Raw genomic sequence first — 19,931 nt, forward strand, 5'->3', positions numbered from 1 at the left:
AAACTTTACCACTGAAGTGATTGTGGCTGTATTATTCTGTAGTATATGTGGGTGTCCTTACTTGAGCACCTCTTCCCGACACTGTTTTTGCGGGGCGAAGCAAGCGATGGCCCAAACTTTGATCTCGATGCCGTTGTAGAACTGCTTCCCCCTCATATCCCACACACCCTGGTTGGGAGTCGCGATGGCACGATTCTGTTCAGTGACAGAGAAAGAGGGAGAATTTAGAAATCTCACACTGGAGGTGATGATGAAGTGTCACTGGAGTCTCTCTACACTGGAAGTGTCAATGCACTTTGCATTGCATTGACACACTGCATTGATTCATAACGCTCCGAAGCTTCCTGAAGCAGTGTTTTGAAATCGGCCATCACTATATAAGTCATTATTTAGTTTTTTTTGGGGCACCAAAAATATTCTCGTCGCTTTATAATATTAATATTGAACCACTGTACTCACATGAACTGATTTAAATATGTTTTTAGTACATTAATGGATCTTGAGAGAGGAAATGTCATTGCTCCCTATGGAGGCCTCACTGAGCCATCGAATTTCAACAAAAATATCTTAATTTGTGTTCTGAAGATTAACGAAGGTCTTACAGGTGTGGAACGTCATGAGGGTGAGTAATTAATGACAGAATATTCATTTTTGGGTGAACTAACCCTTTAAGCTACAAGAACAGAACTGGAACAGAAGCAGTTTGAGCTTCAGATGCAGTAAAACGACTCTTACCCGACCACCGTACTGCAGGATAGGAGCTGGAAGGACTCTCCCGGTCACCTCCGCCATGTCGTCCTTCACTTTGATTCCGAACTCTTGAATGTAGGGATCCAGATTAAAGTTAGCGTTCTTCATCTGAGCAAAAAAATTAAAAGTACAAAAGACTGTGAAGATTATGATAATTCTCTCATTCAGGCAATATGAACCTGCATTCACAACCCATTTTACGTTTGTGATGTGATGCATTATTGACGGAAACAGGATAGTCGAGAATTGATTTGAAAATTGGGCATTACAATATGATGTAATACGCTGTCGTAAATGCCATGAATTATAACGTGAACAAGCAAATCCGCAAAGAAAGAATAGTAAAAAATAATATGTATGCTAACTAGATAGTTTTAATGTGGTAAATGATTCAGATATGTTTAAGTCAAAGTAAAAATAAGACTTTTTATGGGCTTCAATTTTAAAAATCTAATAAAAATCTTGAAGATCCGTGGGAACTCTGGATAAATGGGTTTAGTACTAAAGTTTCAGCAAACAGACCTCTACTGACGTTTACACTAACATACGACCCCCAAAGAAAATGAGTAGCATTCCTTTAGTTCTGTTATTCTGGAAGGAATTTGTTCAGAAACAGCATAAAACATGACAACAGCAGACTCCTTACAGCCGAAGCTGATGGTCACATGGTGCTAAAGATATGGAAGCTGTGATGATGTCATCTGCAGTAATGCTCAACAACACAGAGTGACGTGATGAAAGAAAAGCAAATGACCAAAGGCTCATTCTCTGACCACGAATCTGAGATCACCCAAAAAGCAGCAAACCTTAGTTTGCAGTAGGATGATTCTGGATTAAATGCAAGTTATCAGAGAAAATAATATCTTTTTGACTATCTATTTGTATAATCAATCAATAAAAAAAAAATCCCAACATATAATGGAAGTCCAAGGAGAAAACATTAGCTTCCATCAAAAGTGTATAGCAGTGGCCAGAAGGATAATTGACATCTTCACTCTTTATCCAAATATTATTCAACATTTGTTAGAAATTTTGTCAGCAGATCACGTAGTTGTGCTTGAAGTCGCAATGAAACATACCAAATTGTGCCGACATCATTTTTGATACCTCTATTTGTGCGAGCAAAAACACACTGTTTTTGTATGTGTCCCTTTAAATGCAAATGAGCTGCTGCTCCCGCCCCCTTTCCTGAAGAGGGCGGAGCTTTAACAGCTCAACAACAACAAAGCTGGAGAATCTCACGCAGCCAAAATGAGGATCGTCAGTAACGGTGTTCAGCCTTACATTGTTCAAACCGGAGTCGACACTGATGGAGAGACTCAGGAAGAAGTTACAACTTTTAGATGTTTCTGAATGGTTAGTGGATACATTTATGTAGTTGCTGTGGAGTTGATTCAACTCATCGCCTAGCATGTGCCGTCATGTTCATCTTTTGTGTTGAATTGACCCTCATTTGTGAAGCAGTCCGGCGTAAAATGACGGCATGTCAACAACACTCTACTACAACAACTCTTCCTCTTCTCTAAAGCAGCCCAACATGGCCTCACCACCTTTGTTGTGTGTTCTCGGGGGCGGGGTTTATGTCAATTTTAGAGTTTGTGATGTCACTAACCCGGGAAGAGGCTCGTTGTAGTCCCTACCAGCTGTTTGTTGTAGTCCTTAAAAAGCGATTTCTGTAAAACGATGTATCTCTCTTTGAATTGAACTTTGAGTGTCGTAACTTTGCAGGTGTTGTTTATGCACAAACAGCAACATTACACACTAACTCAAATTAAAAAAGTGAAATCATAATCAAGGACCCCTTTAATGCACTGTGAACTAACATGAACAAAGAATAATAAATACTGTAACAAATGTATTGCTCATAGTTAGTTCATGTTAGTTAATGTTAACAAATGAAACCTTATTGTGAAGTGTTTCCCTTTTGGCCACTACTCTACATCTTGTTGAGGCTGAAAAATAAAGGCTGAAAAATGTCCAGCCCTATATTATCCTATGGGTAAAAATACTCTGTCTATGTAACCATGACAACAGTGCTCACTATATGTCCCGCATGCACACTAGAGGTCAGCACTCACCAGTCTGCTGATCTCCTCCTGTCTGTCTGGTGCTGATCGTGCCGTGGCTTTGATCATGGTGGATGTTTGATTATCTGTCAGTTTCTTGATGCACCGCTGCCCTGCTACAATGTTGCACACCTACGAGAACAGCAAAACATGTAAGAACAGAGAACGTGGTCTATCGCCATCACAGCGGTGCGGATGACAGGACTCACCTCCAGGGGCAGGTAGGTGTGTTTCTGCTCCTGGCCCACCTGTAGACAGGGCAGGTGGGGGTATTTGAGCTGCAGGTTGTACTTCTGCTTGAAATATTGAGCTACGGTACATTCTACAGTCTGTCCGCTTTCAAGCTGCAAGGGAAACCTGGAGAAATGATTGACAGAATCAAGATTTAAATGCAAATTAAGTTTAATTGGCAGTTATTTTACATAATATTTGACTGCAGAAAACAAAAATGCACTTCATACAGATACACATATAAGTGTCTGTCGCCCATCAATGTTAAACATGCAAATAACAACATTAACCCAGTGTCGCACAATGCATTATGTGAAATTAGTGATGCACCGACATGAATTTTCTAATAAAATACTGAAACCCAAAATAAACATTTAATTTAGCCAAAAAACAAAATAGTTTAATAATCAATTAATCACATTTATCAATGCTCAAATAAAGCTGTTGCAAATTAACATTTAAATGGCACATAAGTCATTTTTTATATAAGCTTTATATTTTGCATAACATGTTAAGTAGATTCTGGATAAATTGAGAATCACAATTTTTTTGTTTCTAATAGAGATCAAAATTCTCCCACGATTCTGAACAGACAACTAAATAAATAATAAATAACTAAGTAAGAGTTTCTGACAAAATGTTTATTGCTGCAGTCTATTTAAAATGGTAAATTAATCTGAATTATTTTAAAAAATGGTTTGAATGAATGATTCAATGACTCACTTGTTTCATTACAGGAATTTTGAATGAATCTCTTGATTGAATGATTGAATGACAAATGCATTTTTAACACACTTGTCGCCACCTACTGGTGTAACAATGTAATCGATATAATCATTATTTGAAGTGTCAAGTTACTTTTTTAAAAGGTGATTTAGTCTATTTTGATTGCTTCCTTAGACATCAGTGTTTATATCCGAACTATAAACTTTTATCCCAGTACTTCTGTGATCATTTGAATAACTGTAACACAGAAATAATGATACTGTGTGATTGAAAAGACTCTTTGTGAAGCTGTTTCATACCCATGCAGCAGCACAAACACAGATCTGAATGTTCCCGTATAATTTTGTCAAAGGTTTAATAGTCATAGCCGACTCGGTGTCATTTAGGAATAACGAGTGTTTGAATCGAGATTGTGATCTTTTAACGATTAATCATACAGCTTTAATGTGAAGTAAAAATATAATGAATATGTAATAAAGTGCATATTTTTAGGAAAATGCTCCTAGAGTTATTTATAGATACACTGAAAATGCACCATCTGAGAAGTGCAAATTAAACATCACCATTTCGTTAATTATTTCATCCACAAACATAAATTCATTTTTGGACAAATATATTCAATTGCTGACATTTCAGTGCATCACTATGTGAAAACTCAGGATTAATTACCAACTCAAAGAATGAACATTATGAAAAATGGAACAAGATAATGGTGAACTCCCATATGAAAATTATACAATACTCACGTTTGGTGACTAGCAGGGCGACGCGTGACGTTACAGACACGGTACTTCCTTTTCATTTGACCACAGTGCGTGACCTCCACCTTCAGACCTTGAAAATGCCCACCAGAATAAAGCACACAAAAATAAGTAAAGCAGCTTTAAGAATCGTATTATGGCTATTATTGTTTGAGGTTTTCAAAACAACAGCAACTCAAACTGCAAAACTAGATTGCATGCATTATAAATCAAGAAATCTGTCAACACTTCAAGCGTTCAATTTCATTGAAGTCATGCTGCTCCTCTAGCCAATTTATTCTGCACTTCCCTGCACCAGAACCAGCACCATTTCAGCATTTAAGCAGTGTTAAGTACAGAAACTGGGCGGCACTCACAGCCACAGCAGGGTAGCAATTACAGTCTTCAGTATAAGACTAAAAAGAAGAGCCGATCCACAATAATTCCCTTTGGAATGCATGAAGACGGGTCAGAATTTAGGATTGCATCAGATTTTTAGAGGGGACCTATTATACCTTTTTTCTTGGTTTTGTTTTTGGGCTCTAATAGAACAGGTTTTCATGCTTGAATGTTCAACAAACACCTTATTTTTCAGATATTTGACATTGTTGCAACTCCTCTCTTCCCAGTCTGTCAGTAACGCTCTGTTTATTTCCTGTGTCTATGAAGCCCCTCCTTCTGAAAAGCACAATGTGCTCTGATTGGTCGGCTGGACCAGTGTGTTGTGATTGGTCAAGAGCTTCGAGCATGTTTGGGAAATTTCCCGCCCCTTACCATAACCACCAGTTTCAACACACTACTAACTAACTCAACCATTTAAATGAGGAATATTGTGAGGTGTTCGTTCCCGGAAGAAAACTCAAGACTACAATGGAGGCGTTTCAGGGAGTTCAGAAACAGTGACACTGATTGTAGAGAACAACTCTGTGCTTTATAACTTTGCAGAGCTTTTTCATGCTCAAACAGCAACATTACACACTAAAGAAAGATGAACATGTACAAAAGCATAATAGGATGCCTTTAAATTGATTTCTGTATAAAAGCATGATATCAAAATGACTCATCAAATTCAATTTACCAAATAAATTAAAAGGCAAAGCCATGGCAGGACGTTGAGATCATCCAATGACCTCACCTGATACTTCATCTCATTCTAGTAGGGGTGTAAAAGTACACATATTAGGCACACTTTTTTTATCTTTCACAAATGCAGCATTGTTTTAACCGCTGCACATGTGGAACTTCTGTGAGTAAAATTTGAAACTCTCAAGTTTCCCCCTTGGATGAGATAATACAGTTTATATTGACATACTTTGATGCAAATGCATCTGAAAAATAATAAAGGACACAGAGTGAACTGCTACAATCCAAGTCATCCTAAACATGAGACGTGCTTTATATTAAGTGCTTCAAACTCACTCATAAGCATGCAGTTTAAAGCGGCTCTCCCTCCTGTCAGATGTGTGGGCTGTTTAATGCTTAAAGTCGGCATGAAATGGAAGTTGCGATAGTCTTTTCTTCCCTATTGTGACATATACCTGAGTAAAACAGCTTCTCGAATGAGAACAAGCGTAGGGCGGGGATTGATTTTGTTCATGGGGAATCGACTGGATGGTTGTGGTTTGCTATTGGTGGATCTCATGTGAGTGACAGGTTGCCCCGTCCTTTGATTTCATGGTGACTTTAATGCACCCGCTTTCCTCAGTGCATAACTTATATCTTACAGTTTTATCCTTTATCTGACTGTAAATGTTAAATATTACATTTTGCATAAAGGCTCTTCCTGACAGCAAGTGAGTCTCTGATAAACTTTACTGAATGAGCAATAATTTTGACTAAAATATACATTTTGCCAACATATTTTGCATCCAAAAGTGAGAATTGACATACTTTTTTAGTTAAAGGATTAGTTTACTTCAGAATTAAAATTTCCTGATAATTTCCTCACCCCCATGTCATCCAAGATGTTTATGTCATTGCAAGATTTTTCTCCATATAGTGGACTTCAACAGTTACCAATGGGTTGAAGGTCCAAATGTCAGTTTCACTGCAGCTTCAAAGAGGTCTACATGATCCCAGACGAGGAATAAGAGTCTTGTCTAGAGAAACCATCAGTCATTCTCTAAAAAATATGAAATTTATATACTTTTTAACCACAAATGCTGCTTTGCGATGCGCCACGCATTACACGACGTAGGCAGAAGTACCGCAGTAGGGCGAAAAACTCCATCTCATTTTCTCGTCTAACTTCAAAATCGTCCGACATCGTTGTTTTACCTTTTTTTTTTGTTTTTTTTGTTTTTTCTTTGTAAACACTGGATCTGTACTTCCTCCTACGTCACACGTGAACCTTTCCAATGTGATTACGTAATGCGTGGTGCATCGCAAAGCAGCATTTGTGGTTAAAAAGTACATAAATTTCATATTTTTTTTAGAAAATTACAGATCATTTCTCTAGATAAGACTCTTATTCCTCCTCTGGGATCATGTAGAGCTCTTTGAAGCTGCACTGAAACTGACATTTGGACCTTCAACCCGTTGAACCCCAGTGAAGTCCACTATATGGAGAAAAATCCTGGAATGTTTTCCTCAAAAACCTTAATTTCTTTTCGACTGAAGAAAGAAAGACATGAACATCTTGGATGACATGGGGGTGAGTAAATTATCAGGAAATTTTAATTCTGAAGTGAACTAATCCTTTAAAGACAGAGCCATAGTTTGTTCAGTAAACCATTTTTTAACAAAAAAAAAAAAAAAAAGATAAAAAAAATAAGCAATTTTATCTTTTGTTTTCCTACTGCCTTACCGAAAACATCCCGAACCGTGTCTTTAAAATTGGAGTCCATACCGAACCATCAGTTTTGTGTACCGTTACACCCCTACAAACTAACCAAAGGCTGGAAACACTCTCATCGAAGTTATTTCCAGGCTGTTATTATGCAGGTGCTAAGGTGTTCTCAGTGGTGGTTGCCAGGGTATTTTGTGTGATTGTTAGAACGTTGCTAGACAGTTGCTAAGGTGTTCGGAATGGAGCAGAGGAGAAACGCACCTTTGATCTCCTTGGTGAAACGGACCCTTTGCGAATCAGTGAGTGTCTTCGGCTGCTCGTCAATGTTGCGGATGTCCAGAACTTCACACATGAACTCAATGACAGGCTGAGCTTTATAAAAGGCCGTTGCAGATACTGAAAACAGCAAAAACAGAGAGTTTGATTGTCCATTTTGTATATTTAAGTACAAAACATTGACGTTTCTTGACAGTGAGCAATCAAGAGAAAACAGAGAAGACATCATACCGTCAATGTTGAGCATCATCTTCCACATGGCTGGCCGAACAGACTGATGGAAGCCGAACCACACCTCTCTGCCTCCACCCAGAGGATGGTAGTATCCTTCAGGAGGGGAAAAGAAGGAGCGTCCCACCGGAGTGTACCTGCAAATGAGAAAGACTGATGGTTCAATAGCTCCAAATCTTACTGTAGTGTGTAATATACCTGTTTGTGAATGTAGAAGGTCTGCAGAGTTTCAAAGATAAAAGTGCACGACAAATAAAGTTATTGTCTCCCGAAAGAAAAAAGCGATTCTGAATTGCCCAAAAAATTCCAGTCTTCCTATATGAACCTACTTTAGGTTTGTAACAAACTTGCATAATGCCAGCCTATGGTCTTCATTGGCATCTACTTTGCCCCGCCCAAAACACTGTAGTTGCAGCTGAGACTGGAAGAGTTTGGTTCATGTTGTCAACATGTTGAGAAGAGGCCATTTTCAGAGCTGCAAATCCACTTTGACGCACTTCAAAAAGATGAAACTCGTCTTGAATTGATATGGTAAAACCGCGCCATCGTTACTGTTCATATCACTGTGCATCAAGTTCCTAGGAAGCCTTCGCAGCTGAAATTCAGATATGGTAATGGCCATTTTGTTTCCGACATGCACTGCAAGCGGTCGACCAATCACAACAGACTGGGCCGTCTGACCAGTAGACCAATCAAAATAGACTGAGCCATCTGTCCAATCAGAGCAGAGTAGACCAATCACAACAGACTGGGTCGTCTGACCAATCAGAGCAGAGTAGCTCATGGGTTTAGAGAGACCGGATCCTTAATCGAACCATTTCAGACACTGAGAAAAGAGCTGATTCTGCAATATATAATGAGAAAATTAAAGTGGTTTTTTTCTCGAATGCATGTAAATCTATTGTAGGAGACTCCAAAATAAAATTAGGAGCCTTTAAAATAGCAAAATAGGGGCATTTTAAAATTTTGACAATAATAGCAAAATGTTTTATTTTTCCAGAATTTATTTTTTCTGTGATTTCTGTTTACATTTTTCTGAATTTATGATTTAGTACAAATTTATTATCAAAAACAGCAATCAAAAATGTATTTAATGGATCTTTTAAAATGTAACTGAAATGTTTACTGATAACACTACAACATGAAAGAAAAAATGTGTGCTATTCCTTAAAACAAAGTTTTAATTTTTATTATTATTACTATTAATAATAAAAATAATAATATGCATGCTTGAGTATGTGCAGGAGACTAAACTATGGAAGCTTGTTTCCATCACTAAATAAAAAAATAAAAAAGATAATTGCAAATTTTTCTCTCACAATTCTGACTTTTTCTCGCAATTGCGAGTTTTTATCATGCAATTCTGACTTTATATCTAACAATTCTGACTTTATATCTAACAATTCTGACTTTTTTTCCCCTCAGAATTGGGAGATATAAATAATTGCATGATATAAAGTCAGAATTGCATGATATAAACTCACAATTGTGAGAAAAAAAAAACGTCTTTTTTCCATTACAATTGCACATAATAACACGCAACTGTGAGTTTTTAACTCCCAATTCTGACTTTGCAACTCGCTTTTCTGACTTTATATCACACAATTCTGACTTTATAACACACAATTGTGAGTTTATATCTCGCAATTGTGAGAAAAAAAGTCAGAATTGTGAGATAAAAAGTTGCAATTACCTTTTTTATTTTTTATTTCATGGTGGAAACAAGCTTCCAGACAAAACTGCCGAAACACAGAGACACAAAGAACATGCAGACTTTTGCACTTCAATATTCCTGGACACTAGTCCATATTGCGATTTGATCAATTATGCAGCGCTACTTTTGATTTATTCATTCAAAATTTGCCAAATTCCATGACATTCCATGTTATACAGTAAATTCCATTTTCATGACCGGATCCTGCGATTCATTTTCTGCATTATGGAAATCATAGGGCCAGGTTGCCTGAGCCCTGTAAGGCCATGACCAGCGTACCTCATGGAGGCCAGGTGTCTCATGGCCACATCGAGGGCTTGGACAGAGTCCAGCGGGACCTGTAGACGTCCGCTGACCAGCGTCTCCTGCAGCAGCCTCCACGACACCTTGGCCAGCCAACGAATGGACACTTTAAAGATGCGATCTTTCCCCTCTCCAGGGATGGTCACCTCAAAGTCAACCTACAACATGAAATGAAAGGCCCAGAATGATAACAGATTGAATTGAAATTACAATTGAGGTTGCCACATAAAATAATTGCAATATTGACAACGATGCTAAAATTTATTTCACTAGCAATCATCATGAATATATCGGGAATCGCATTCTCAAAATCTTATTACATACCTTTTCGCTGCCTATAGGTAACGCTAAAACAGTGTAGATATTCTTCTTCCCATCGTACACTGGCTTTCGGTCACCAAAGAGCTGCGGTTTGAAGTGTTGGACCATGTATTCCACAACCTCCCTGTGAAAGGTCACATTAAACTGTGATTATTCACATTTTATAAAACCTGATTGAAACATTTTTTTTTTTGTGTGATAATGACAGGCAATTTCACTGTGTAGGTGAAAACATGGTGCTTTTCAGATTATTTGCATCCTTTTCTGCCTCAAAAGTGTGCTTTTCAAGGGTCCAAAAGCACTGAAGTGCCTCATGCAGAAGTTCACTAGCTCGGCTCGTTCGCTCTCATGCAGTGATGACGGCATGATGACGTCAGTTTTCACACTCATCCTCACACTTGTGCAGACGCGTCAAGAATAAACCAGGCTTAAGTTGTATTTAACTCAGCAGGCAGAAGGCTTAGCTGAACTGAAATACAGTTACAGGATGAATAGGATTCAACCGCTGTCTGTGCACGTCTACGAGAACATTTTATCTTAAAACATTTTCAGGAAGAAGAGCGAGAGGAGGTTTCTTTCTAGGTCACACTTTATGTAATTGAGGGAACATATTATATTTTGGCCCTCGCCACACCGAGCCGTGCACATCTGCGTGGTTTGAAATGTTTTTAGAGAAACAGCTTATTATAGGGAAACCTTTATCTCAAGTCATATTGAGGAAAGACTAGGAAAAAATTTGGGAAATTTTTTTTTTTTTTTTTTTTAAATAGTTAGCTTTTAGTTTCATATTTTCAGTTTCCATTTTAATTTTAGTTTAATTTTTAATAATTTTGTTAGGTGTTTTTGTAATTTTTATTAGCTTTATTTAATATTTCTATGTTCATATTTTCTATTTTTCATATTTATATATTAATTTATATTTACTTCATTTTTAGTCATTATTATTTTTTCATGTCATTCTACCTCTGATTCAAAATTCAATGTGGAAAAATGACTGTTATATTATATTTATTTTATATTCTTTTAGTCAAATTGATTAATCGCATCCAACATAAAAGTTTGCAAATATATATGTGTGTGTATAAACACACAAATACTGTACATACACACATATATACGTTATATACAGCATAAATCTATTTGTGAGTGTGTATATATATATATATATATATATATATATATATATATATATATATATATATATATATATATATATATATATATATATATATATATAAAAAAATTTATTTATATATATGACTAAATAAATAAATATATATATAATTTTTTTTATTTATATATATATGACTAAATAAATAAATTTTATATATATATATATATATATATATATATATATATATATATATATATAATTTTTTATTTATATATATGACTAAATAAATAAATTATATATATATATATATATATATATATATATATATATATATATGATATATATATATATATATATATATATATATATATATATATATATATGACTATATATATATATATATATATATATATATATATATATATATATATATATATATATATACAAACTTATGTTAGATGCGATTAATCGATTTGACAGCATTAATTCTTTTATATTATATTTATAATATTAAGTCAAAATTCGCTGATGGTAAAAAATCCTAAGGAATGACTGTGGATCTTTGAGGAGACGGGGTGTTTACCTGTTGACCCTCCGAGGACACTTATCAGGTTTGATGTCCACTTCATAGTGGTACACATCCATTTTTGGGATCTCCACCTCAAAGTAGTTGGCAAGCAGCTTGATGGGTTTGCCGACGGTGCCCATGCCCGGCCTGCGGGGCGCCTGGAACACCTGCTGCAGGGGTGGGGGGTACGGCCCGATGGGCACTGCGGACCAGAGACCGAGAGAGACAGAGGTCATTAAGCAGATAGAAGGTTATAAGAGCGGGACACGTTGAAAGGAGAAGTTCAGGGGGAGTTTGGGGGATTATGGGACTAGAGATATGGTGACAGGAGTGTGTATGGAAACGGGACAAAAGCAGGGAAAAGGAACAAAGAGGATGGTGACTAAAACGGGAAGGGGGTGGGAAGGCAATAGGAGGAAAAAACGAATAAAAGAAAGTAGGGAGGATGGGGGTAAAAGTAAACTTAAGAGTGAATTTAAAACTGGTGCAGCAATATACTGCAATTTTGACAATCATTACTCATTCAATAACCAGAGAACGCTTTTCAGCACTTTCACATTTTCTCCAGTGTTTCTCCTACAAACAATGTGCTGTAAATATTATATATATATATATATATATATATATATATATATATATATATATATATATATATAAACAAATTAGTCATAAGTTGGGTATATTTGTAGCAATAACCAACAATTTGTAGCAATTATTGATTTTTCTTTTATGCCAAAAATCATTAGGATATTAAGTAAAGATCATGTTCATGAAGATATTTTGTAAATTTCCTACCGTAAATATATTAAAATTTTATTTTTGTGAGTGGATTTGCATTGCTAAGGACTTCATTTGGAAAACTTCTCAATATTAAAATTTTTTTGCACCCTCAGATTCATCCAAATATTGTCCTGTCCTAACAAACCATACATCAATGGAAAGCTTATTTACTCAGCTTTCAGATGGTGTATAAATCTCAATTTTATTTTGTGGTCCACGGTCACATATATAAGCATCAATATATATTGATGCTATGGCCACAATCACATTAGCAGTGTATATCACAATATATTTGCTGGAAAGTGAATAAAAAATAGTTTACATTTCAAAAAGAATGTGATTTGTAACCAAAAGATCTGATGATTTATAACAAGTACATTATGAATCCTCAAACTAATATTTTACAAGAGTTTAGTTCAGACTTTAAATTTTGATTGGATGACATTATAAAGTCTTTGTAAAGTAGCTGAAACACAAAAAGATAAAGTGTAGTAAGCTGCAATGCTGTTTGCCAACAATAACCAACTAAACTGCTTTAGTTTACCCCACCAAATAACAAATAAGAAAGTTCTGCACCATCTTGTCTTGTTTGGGACACACTGTATTTTCACATCACAGCATGTTTCTTTGTGGCTCTCACAAGTAAATAAATATCATAAATTAGTTCTGTTCACTGATTTGCAAAAATATACACTACCGTTCTAAAGTTGGGGGGTTTTGAGGGGGTTGATTTAAAAAAAATAATACTTTTATTAAGCAAAGATGCATTAAATTGATCAAAAGTGACATTAATAATGTTACAAAAGATCTCTATTTCAAATAAATTATGTTTTTAAAATATCTTTTCATCAAAGATAATCAGAAATGTTTGTTGAGCAGCAAATCAGCATATTAGAATGATTTCTGAAGGATCATGTGACACTGAAGACTGGAGTAATGATGCTGAAAATTCAGCTTTGATCACAGAAATAAATTATATTTTTAAATATTTATCAATAGGAAACGTTTATATTAAATTAATATAATATTTCAGAATTTTACTGTATTTTTTTTTTTTTTTTTTGGATCAAATAAATGCAACCTTGGTGAATATTAGAAACTTTTTTCAAAAATACTAAAAAACTCCTACCGACCACAAACTTGAATGGTAGTGTACACAAATCTATCTACCACAATACAGGCTAAACAGTATAGCAACAGATTTCTACTGTCGCACATGCGTCTTTCCACTGTGTGCATGAGTATTCAAATCCCTGTCATGCACAAAGTTCTACACTTTGCACGCTCTTAGTGTGTGTTTTGGTTAATTATATTTTGTGCTGAATTGGAAAACGATGCAAAAGAGAAACAGACTTTTGGACCCGACTGTCTATCAGCCCACTGAAGAACCCACATCAGTCGCCCACTGATATAAAAGGCCCGTTCCAATCTCAAGTTGCTTTGTGTTTATTCAAGCTTGATAAAAGTGCAGCCCAAAGCAAACCTGCTTCACTGTAATGCAGTTGTGTATCTATCAGTATTTCATCAGTGAAATGTTAAACTAGTAGCTACTCTCCTGCAGTGATGTTGTGTGCTTTAGGACACCTAAACAATACTCAATGTAAATAATAGCACACAACTAATCATATAATCAAAAATAAATAGACTTAACAACATTTAAAATGGAAAACCTGTTGTTGTTGTCAAAGGTTGTGTGTCCAATCAAACTACTTTGTTTTGCTGGAAATTTATGTCACTTTGCTAGTCAAATTGGACAGATGTCAACGGTTGTGTGACCCACCCTCACCCTCACCCTCAAAAACCATAAACATTGACACAAGATCAAAGAAAATACACTTACAATGACATTTTTTTAAGAACGATTTGTTCCAATGGTGAATTACTGGTTGCTGAGAGCATGAAACCTTTCAAATTAAAGAGACGTTTAGAAACCAAAATTGTTGATTTGTTGAGCCTGTGTTAAGTTAAGAAGTCTGAATATTGTGGGGTCGAGTGTTATTTTAGTATTATTTATATGGTCACACTTTAGTTTAGCATCCAATTCTCACGATTAACTAACTATTAATTATGACTTGAACAAACTAGGAAAAAATGAGCCTCAATAAACTCCTAATTACTGCTTATTAATAGTTTGGAGGGTCGTCGTTAAAGGGTTAGTTCACCCAAAAATTAAATTTCTGTCATTTATTACTCACCCTCATGTCGTTCCAAACTCAAGACCTTTATTCATCTTCAGAACACAAATTAAGATATTTTTGATGAAATCTGAGAGGGTTTTTTTATCCCTCATATAAAGCAAGTACCACATTCAATGTCCAGAAAAGTAGTAAAAACATAATTAAAATAGTCGACGTGACTACAGTGAATCAACCTTAATGTTACGAAGTGCTGAACTTAAACAGTGTGGGATAATGACAGAGGAGAGAAGATATTGTTGAATAAAATCGTTATTTTTGTTTTGTTTTTGCACACAAAAAGTATTTTCGTTGCTTCATAACGTTAAGGTGGAACCACTGCAGTCACATGACTGTTTTAACAGGATAAAAAACCTGTCAGATTCCATCAAAAATATCTTTGTTTGCATTTCAAAGATGAACGAAAGTCTTACAGGTTTGGAAAAACATGAGGGTGAGTAATTAATGACAGAAATTTCATTTTTGGGTGAACTAACCCTTTAAGTTTAGGATTAAGGATGTAGAATATGGTTTTGCAAAATAAGGCATTAATATGTACTTTATAAGTACTAATAAACAGCCAATATCCTAGTAATATGCATGCTAATAAACAACTACTTAATAATGAGAATTGAACCCTAAACTAAAGTGCTACCATTTAGGTATATAATATTGTAATATTCATTAATATTTTGAATTAGCTTTTATTTTTATATTTATAGTTTTAATTTTAATTCTTTTTTTTTTAGTAATTTTATGTGGTTTTGTCATTTTATTAGTTTTTTTATATTTATTTTAGTTTTAGCAAAGTCCCTTTAAAACAAGTCATTTCACTCGGCGGCCATCTTTGAAACGCCTCTCAGGCATCCTGGGCATCATGCAATCTGTTTGAATGGGGAAACATCAAATTCTCCAAAACTGTTCGCCAACCCTACGATTAAATTTAATATTTGAAATCACCAATGAAATCTGAAAACAACTGTCTCATAAATGTTTTTTCCAAACTCTCGAAACATGACAAAAAAAACCTGTATTTTTCAGGCTGGATCAAGCTAATGCGCATGGGCAAACCTAAATGCGCGTCTCTCGTGCCTTGTTTCGGAGGCGCGCGTCTGACTGTTTCTATAGAAACCGGTGCTTCTAACGGCCGCTGCAGTGACGCGATGACTTGACCAGTCAGCGATTGGTTCTTATTTAGAAGGCGGGACTTATTCCGCCATATTGCGCGTTACACTTTCTCCCATTCAAAACAATACGAGTGACACGTCTTGTGTTATTCTATAGTCTTTGGTTTTAGTAATTCAACTTAAATGTATTTAATTTCCATTAATTACCAAGGAAACATTTTCCAAGTTTGAGTTTTTCATCTAATAATTATTATTTATTCCAGCTGTATTTCAAAAATAAACAAAATCATTTTTAATAGCTTTGCAATAACAACACTGGTGCAGTCATGGTAACTTTAGTCATTTTCATGTTAAGATATTTCATCTATCCCAGTTTGATAAATTGAGACAGACAATTGACTCTTCACCGGGAGTTTGATTGACAGGTGATCTAACCAATCATAATGTCGAATCCACCATTTTGTCCGACAAAGCACTCAGGGGAGTTAGCTGATTAACATCGGTGGACTTGAACCAAAGACCCTTTTAAGGAAAGCCTGTTCACTTGGCGGCCATATTTGCAACGCCTCCAGGCAGCTATTTCAGGCATCCAAGACCAAATCCTTTCTATTTGAATGGTGGAATCCTGAAATCTCAAAAACTGCTTGGTGAACTCACAAATAAATAACATATTTCAAATCAGCAACAAAATCTGACATGAGCTGTCCCATAAATGTTGTTTCTTATGCTCAAATAGCATGAAAAAGCGTTTTTTTCAGGCTAAACGAATCAATGCGCATGCGGCATGTGCCGTCCTAAGCACGTGCCTATCAGGTTTCTATGGGAACCGGAGCCTCTAACAGCAGCTGCAGTCAGCGATTGGCTCTTTTACTTGGAAGGCGGGACGTATTCTGCCATATTGCACGTTGCAGTTTCTCCCATTCATAACTAATAAGTGTGAACCGTCTTTCTACATCTACAGTCTTTGCTTAAACTTGAAAAATGGTGTGTACTGACATCTTTCCATGGTTGAAACAACATTCCTTCTGATGTTCATTCATGTTTATTTGATGCTATAAATTAACTGGTAAGAAAAAATTTAATCGCTGGCACTGAGGACACAAAACGGTATTTATTCGAATTATTCATATTATTGAGAACATGATGTGTGGCGTTATAACAACAGTAACTAAAGGGGGCGGGTCTTTGCGAACAGTCAATTATAAGCTAGTCTTATAAAGTTGACGCTGTGATGCTTTCAAAACATTGATCTTTTTGACTACATCGACCAGCTCGACACAACAACATTGAATCAACTAATGGCAGTGAAGGGAAAACCTGCTTGAAAACAGTCATTATTTTTGCAATTCAGTTTGGTGATGCTAGTGGCACAGAAAGTACACACACCAACATTTTGTTTACTTGCATATAATAAACAGTTTTGTTAGTATGTTAATGTTGTTTCCAGTTTTGTATGTTGATGCCCAAAGTCCAAATCTGCATCCCGAAACAAAACTAGTTGTGAAGCACTAGTCTAACGAGTTGACGCCTTTAACCTCTCTGTCCATGACGAACACTCCCTCCATCATAACAAAGACCCCAGCTGCCCTCCTTCTCATACAGGGGGGCAGGAGAGGAGAGGAGCCCCCCACACCTCCACATCAGCACACACAAACACAGGGGCCCCAAAACATTCCCAGCCTCACCATAGCAACACAAGAGCAACACACATTGTCATGGAGATCAGGAGACCCGGGGATACGTGGGGGTTTGGGGAGAGCCGGACCTTCGCTGTATTCATCGTATAGTGTCAGCGAGCACCTCAACATTACACCAAGACAAGGTCATCAATCTTATCCTACACTGCCCACTTTATAGCTCGCCTATGATTTAAGAGCCTTCGGAAAACTCTCGTACGCTTATTTTGTTGAGGATATATACTCTGCTAAGTCTTGATCAATGGCAAACTCTCTTTCGCTGAGCATGTTCCTACACCAGCGCAAATGCAAGCAGCAGCAGATGGCTAGAAATGGAGCCAGATCTCAAGAAACCAGTAAACAATGGCAGCTCTCTGATAGGGATGGATATATATATATACACATATATATCGATAGATAGTGGAAGACATTGATTTTTACCTAAATGATGGTTCCTCTCACTGAAGAATAAAGTCATTTAAGCCATTTCAAACCAAAATATAAATAAAGATGGTAACACTTTACAATAAGTTCCCATTTGTTAATGGTAGTTAAAGGATTAGTTCACTCCAGAATTAAAATTTCCTGATAATTTACTCACCCCCATGTCATCCAAGATGTTTATGTCTTTCTTTCTTCAGTCGAAAAGAAATGAAGGTTTTTGAGAAAAACATTCCAGGATTTTTCTCCATATAGTGAATTCAAAAGTTACCAACGGGTTGAAGGTCCAAATGTCAGTTTCAGTGCAGCTTCAAAGAGCTCTACATGATCCCAGACGAGGAATAAGAGTCTTATCTAGAGAAATGATCTGTCATTTTCTAAAAAATATGAAATTATATACTTTTTAACCACTAATGCTCATCTTGCACTGCTCTGCGATGCGCCATGCATTACGTAATCACGTTGGAAAGGTTACGCGTGACGTAGGGCAAAAAACTCCATCTCATTTTCACCTCCACCTTCAAAATCATCCGACATCGTTGTTTTACCTTTTTTTTGTAAAGGGCGTTTGACTTAGTCTTTGCACATTTGCTTTGTAGACACTGGATCGGTACTTCTGCCAACATCACGTGTGACCTTTCCAACATGATTACGTAATGCGTGGCACATCGCAGAGCAGTGCAAGATGAGCATCTATGGTTAAAAAGTATATACATTTTATTTTTTTTAGAAAATGACCGATCGTTTCACTAGATAAGACTCTTATTCCTCGTCTGGGATCATGTAGAGCTCTTTGAAGCTGCACTGAAACTGACATTTGGACCTTCAACCCGTTGGTAACTTTTGAATTCAGTATATGGAGAAAAATCCTGGAATGTTTTCCTCAAAAACCTTTCTTTTCTTTTCGACTAAAGAAAGACAAACAGCTTGGATGACATGGGGGTGAGTAAATTATCAGGAAATTTTAATTCTGAACTGAACTAATCCTTTAATGCATTAACTAACAATGAGCAAGACATTTGTTAATTTTTGCTAACATTAAAAACACAACTATTGACTGTTAGTTCATGTTGTCTCAGGTCCATTAAATAATATAAACGGATATAACATTTGACTTATAATGTATTAGTAAACGTTGCCATTAATAAATGCTTAGTTCGTGTTAACTTATGTTAACAAATGGAACCTTATTGTAAAGTGCAGAAAAATCAATTTTGTTATATCATCCATAGTAAAGAAAGCAGATGTGGGCAGAACAGTGACACAGAAACAGAAGCAACATTTTGGCATGGTGCTGACTGGGTTAGCGCTGGTCTGGCGTCCCAGATGTCCTGCTGTTGAGGGCTCAAGAGCATAATGCACTGAAGTGTGCAAGATCCACAGAGACGCCACCTGGCCAGTGCACAGCCCCTGTGACCCTTCCCCTGCCGCTCATTAATAAAGGCCACCCTCCGTGTCAGAAAAACAACTAAATCAAGAAGTTTTGGTCTAGCAATGTGGGCTTTTCAATGGTCAATGCCAAGACGTCAGGGTATCCGATATATATATACACAAGACCAAAATGAGTTAGCGTTAATATAAAAGATATTGTGAAAACAGATATTCATTGCAAATTTCACAAGCATCACCAAAATGAACTGCAAAAATAATGTTTGTTTTCAAACAAGTTTCCCAAACACTCCTGCCCACCTGCCATTGGTCAGACAAAAGATCACACCATTGCTTAAGCCAATTTAACGTGTTGTGCCGTGCGTTCAAGTCATGTCGGAAAGATCATATTTACGAGTTGAACGCAGATGAACACCACCACGAAGTCGTAAATATGAGTGGGAATCTCAGGATTTTCTTTAAGGCCCGAGTTTATGAGTTGGGGGCGTGTCAGTGAGAAATATGGCGGAAATCAAC

General features: G+C 36.3%; 1 protein-coding gene across 1 annotated transcript in view; it reads right to left on the reverse strand.

The window, feature by feature from the left end:
* Positions 1-19,931, reverse strand: part of ago1 (argonaute RISC component 1) — a 32,385-nt gene that overhangs the window by 10,753 nt on the left and 1,701 nt on the right. Inside the window, 10 exon segments of the mRNA XM_048152716.1 lie at positions 62-195; positions 736-858; positions 2,829-2,948; positions 3,026-3,173; positions 4,520-4,607; positions 7,563-7,697; positions 7,809-7,945; positions 9,802-9,983; positions 10,150-10,270; positions 11,844-12,030. Of these exon segments, the coding sequence (XP_048008673.1) occupies positions 62-195; positions 736-858; positions 2,829-2,948; positions 3,026-3,173; positions 4,520-4,607; positions 7,563-7,697; positions 7,809-7,945; positions 9,802-9,983; positions 10,150-10,270; positions 11,844-12,030 (1,375 nt within the window).

This window comes from Megalobrama amblycephala, linkage group LG13 (genome assembly GCF_018812025.1).
Source record: "Megalobrama amblycephala isolate DHTTF-2021 linkage group LG13, ASM1881202v1, whole genome shotgun sequence".
NCBI classification, from domain to species: domain Eukaryota; kingdom Metazoa; phylum Chordata; class Actinopteri; order Cypriniformes; family Xenocyprididae; genus Megalobrama; species Megalobrama amblycephala.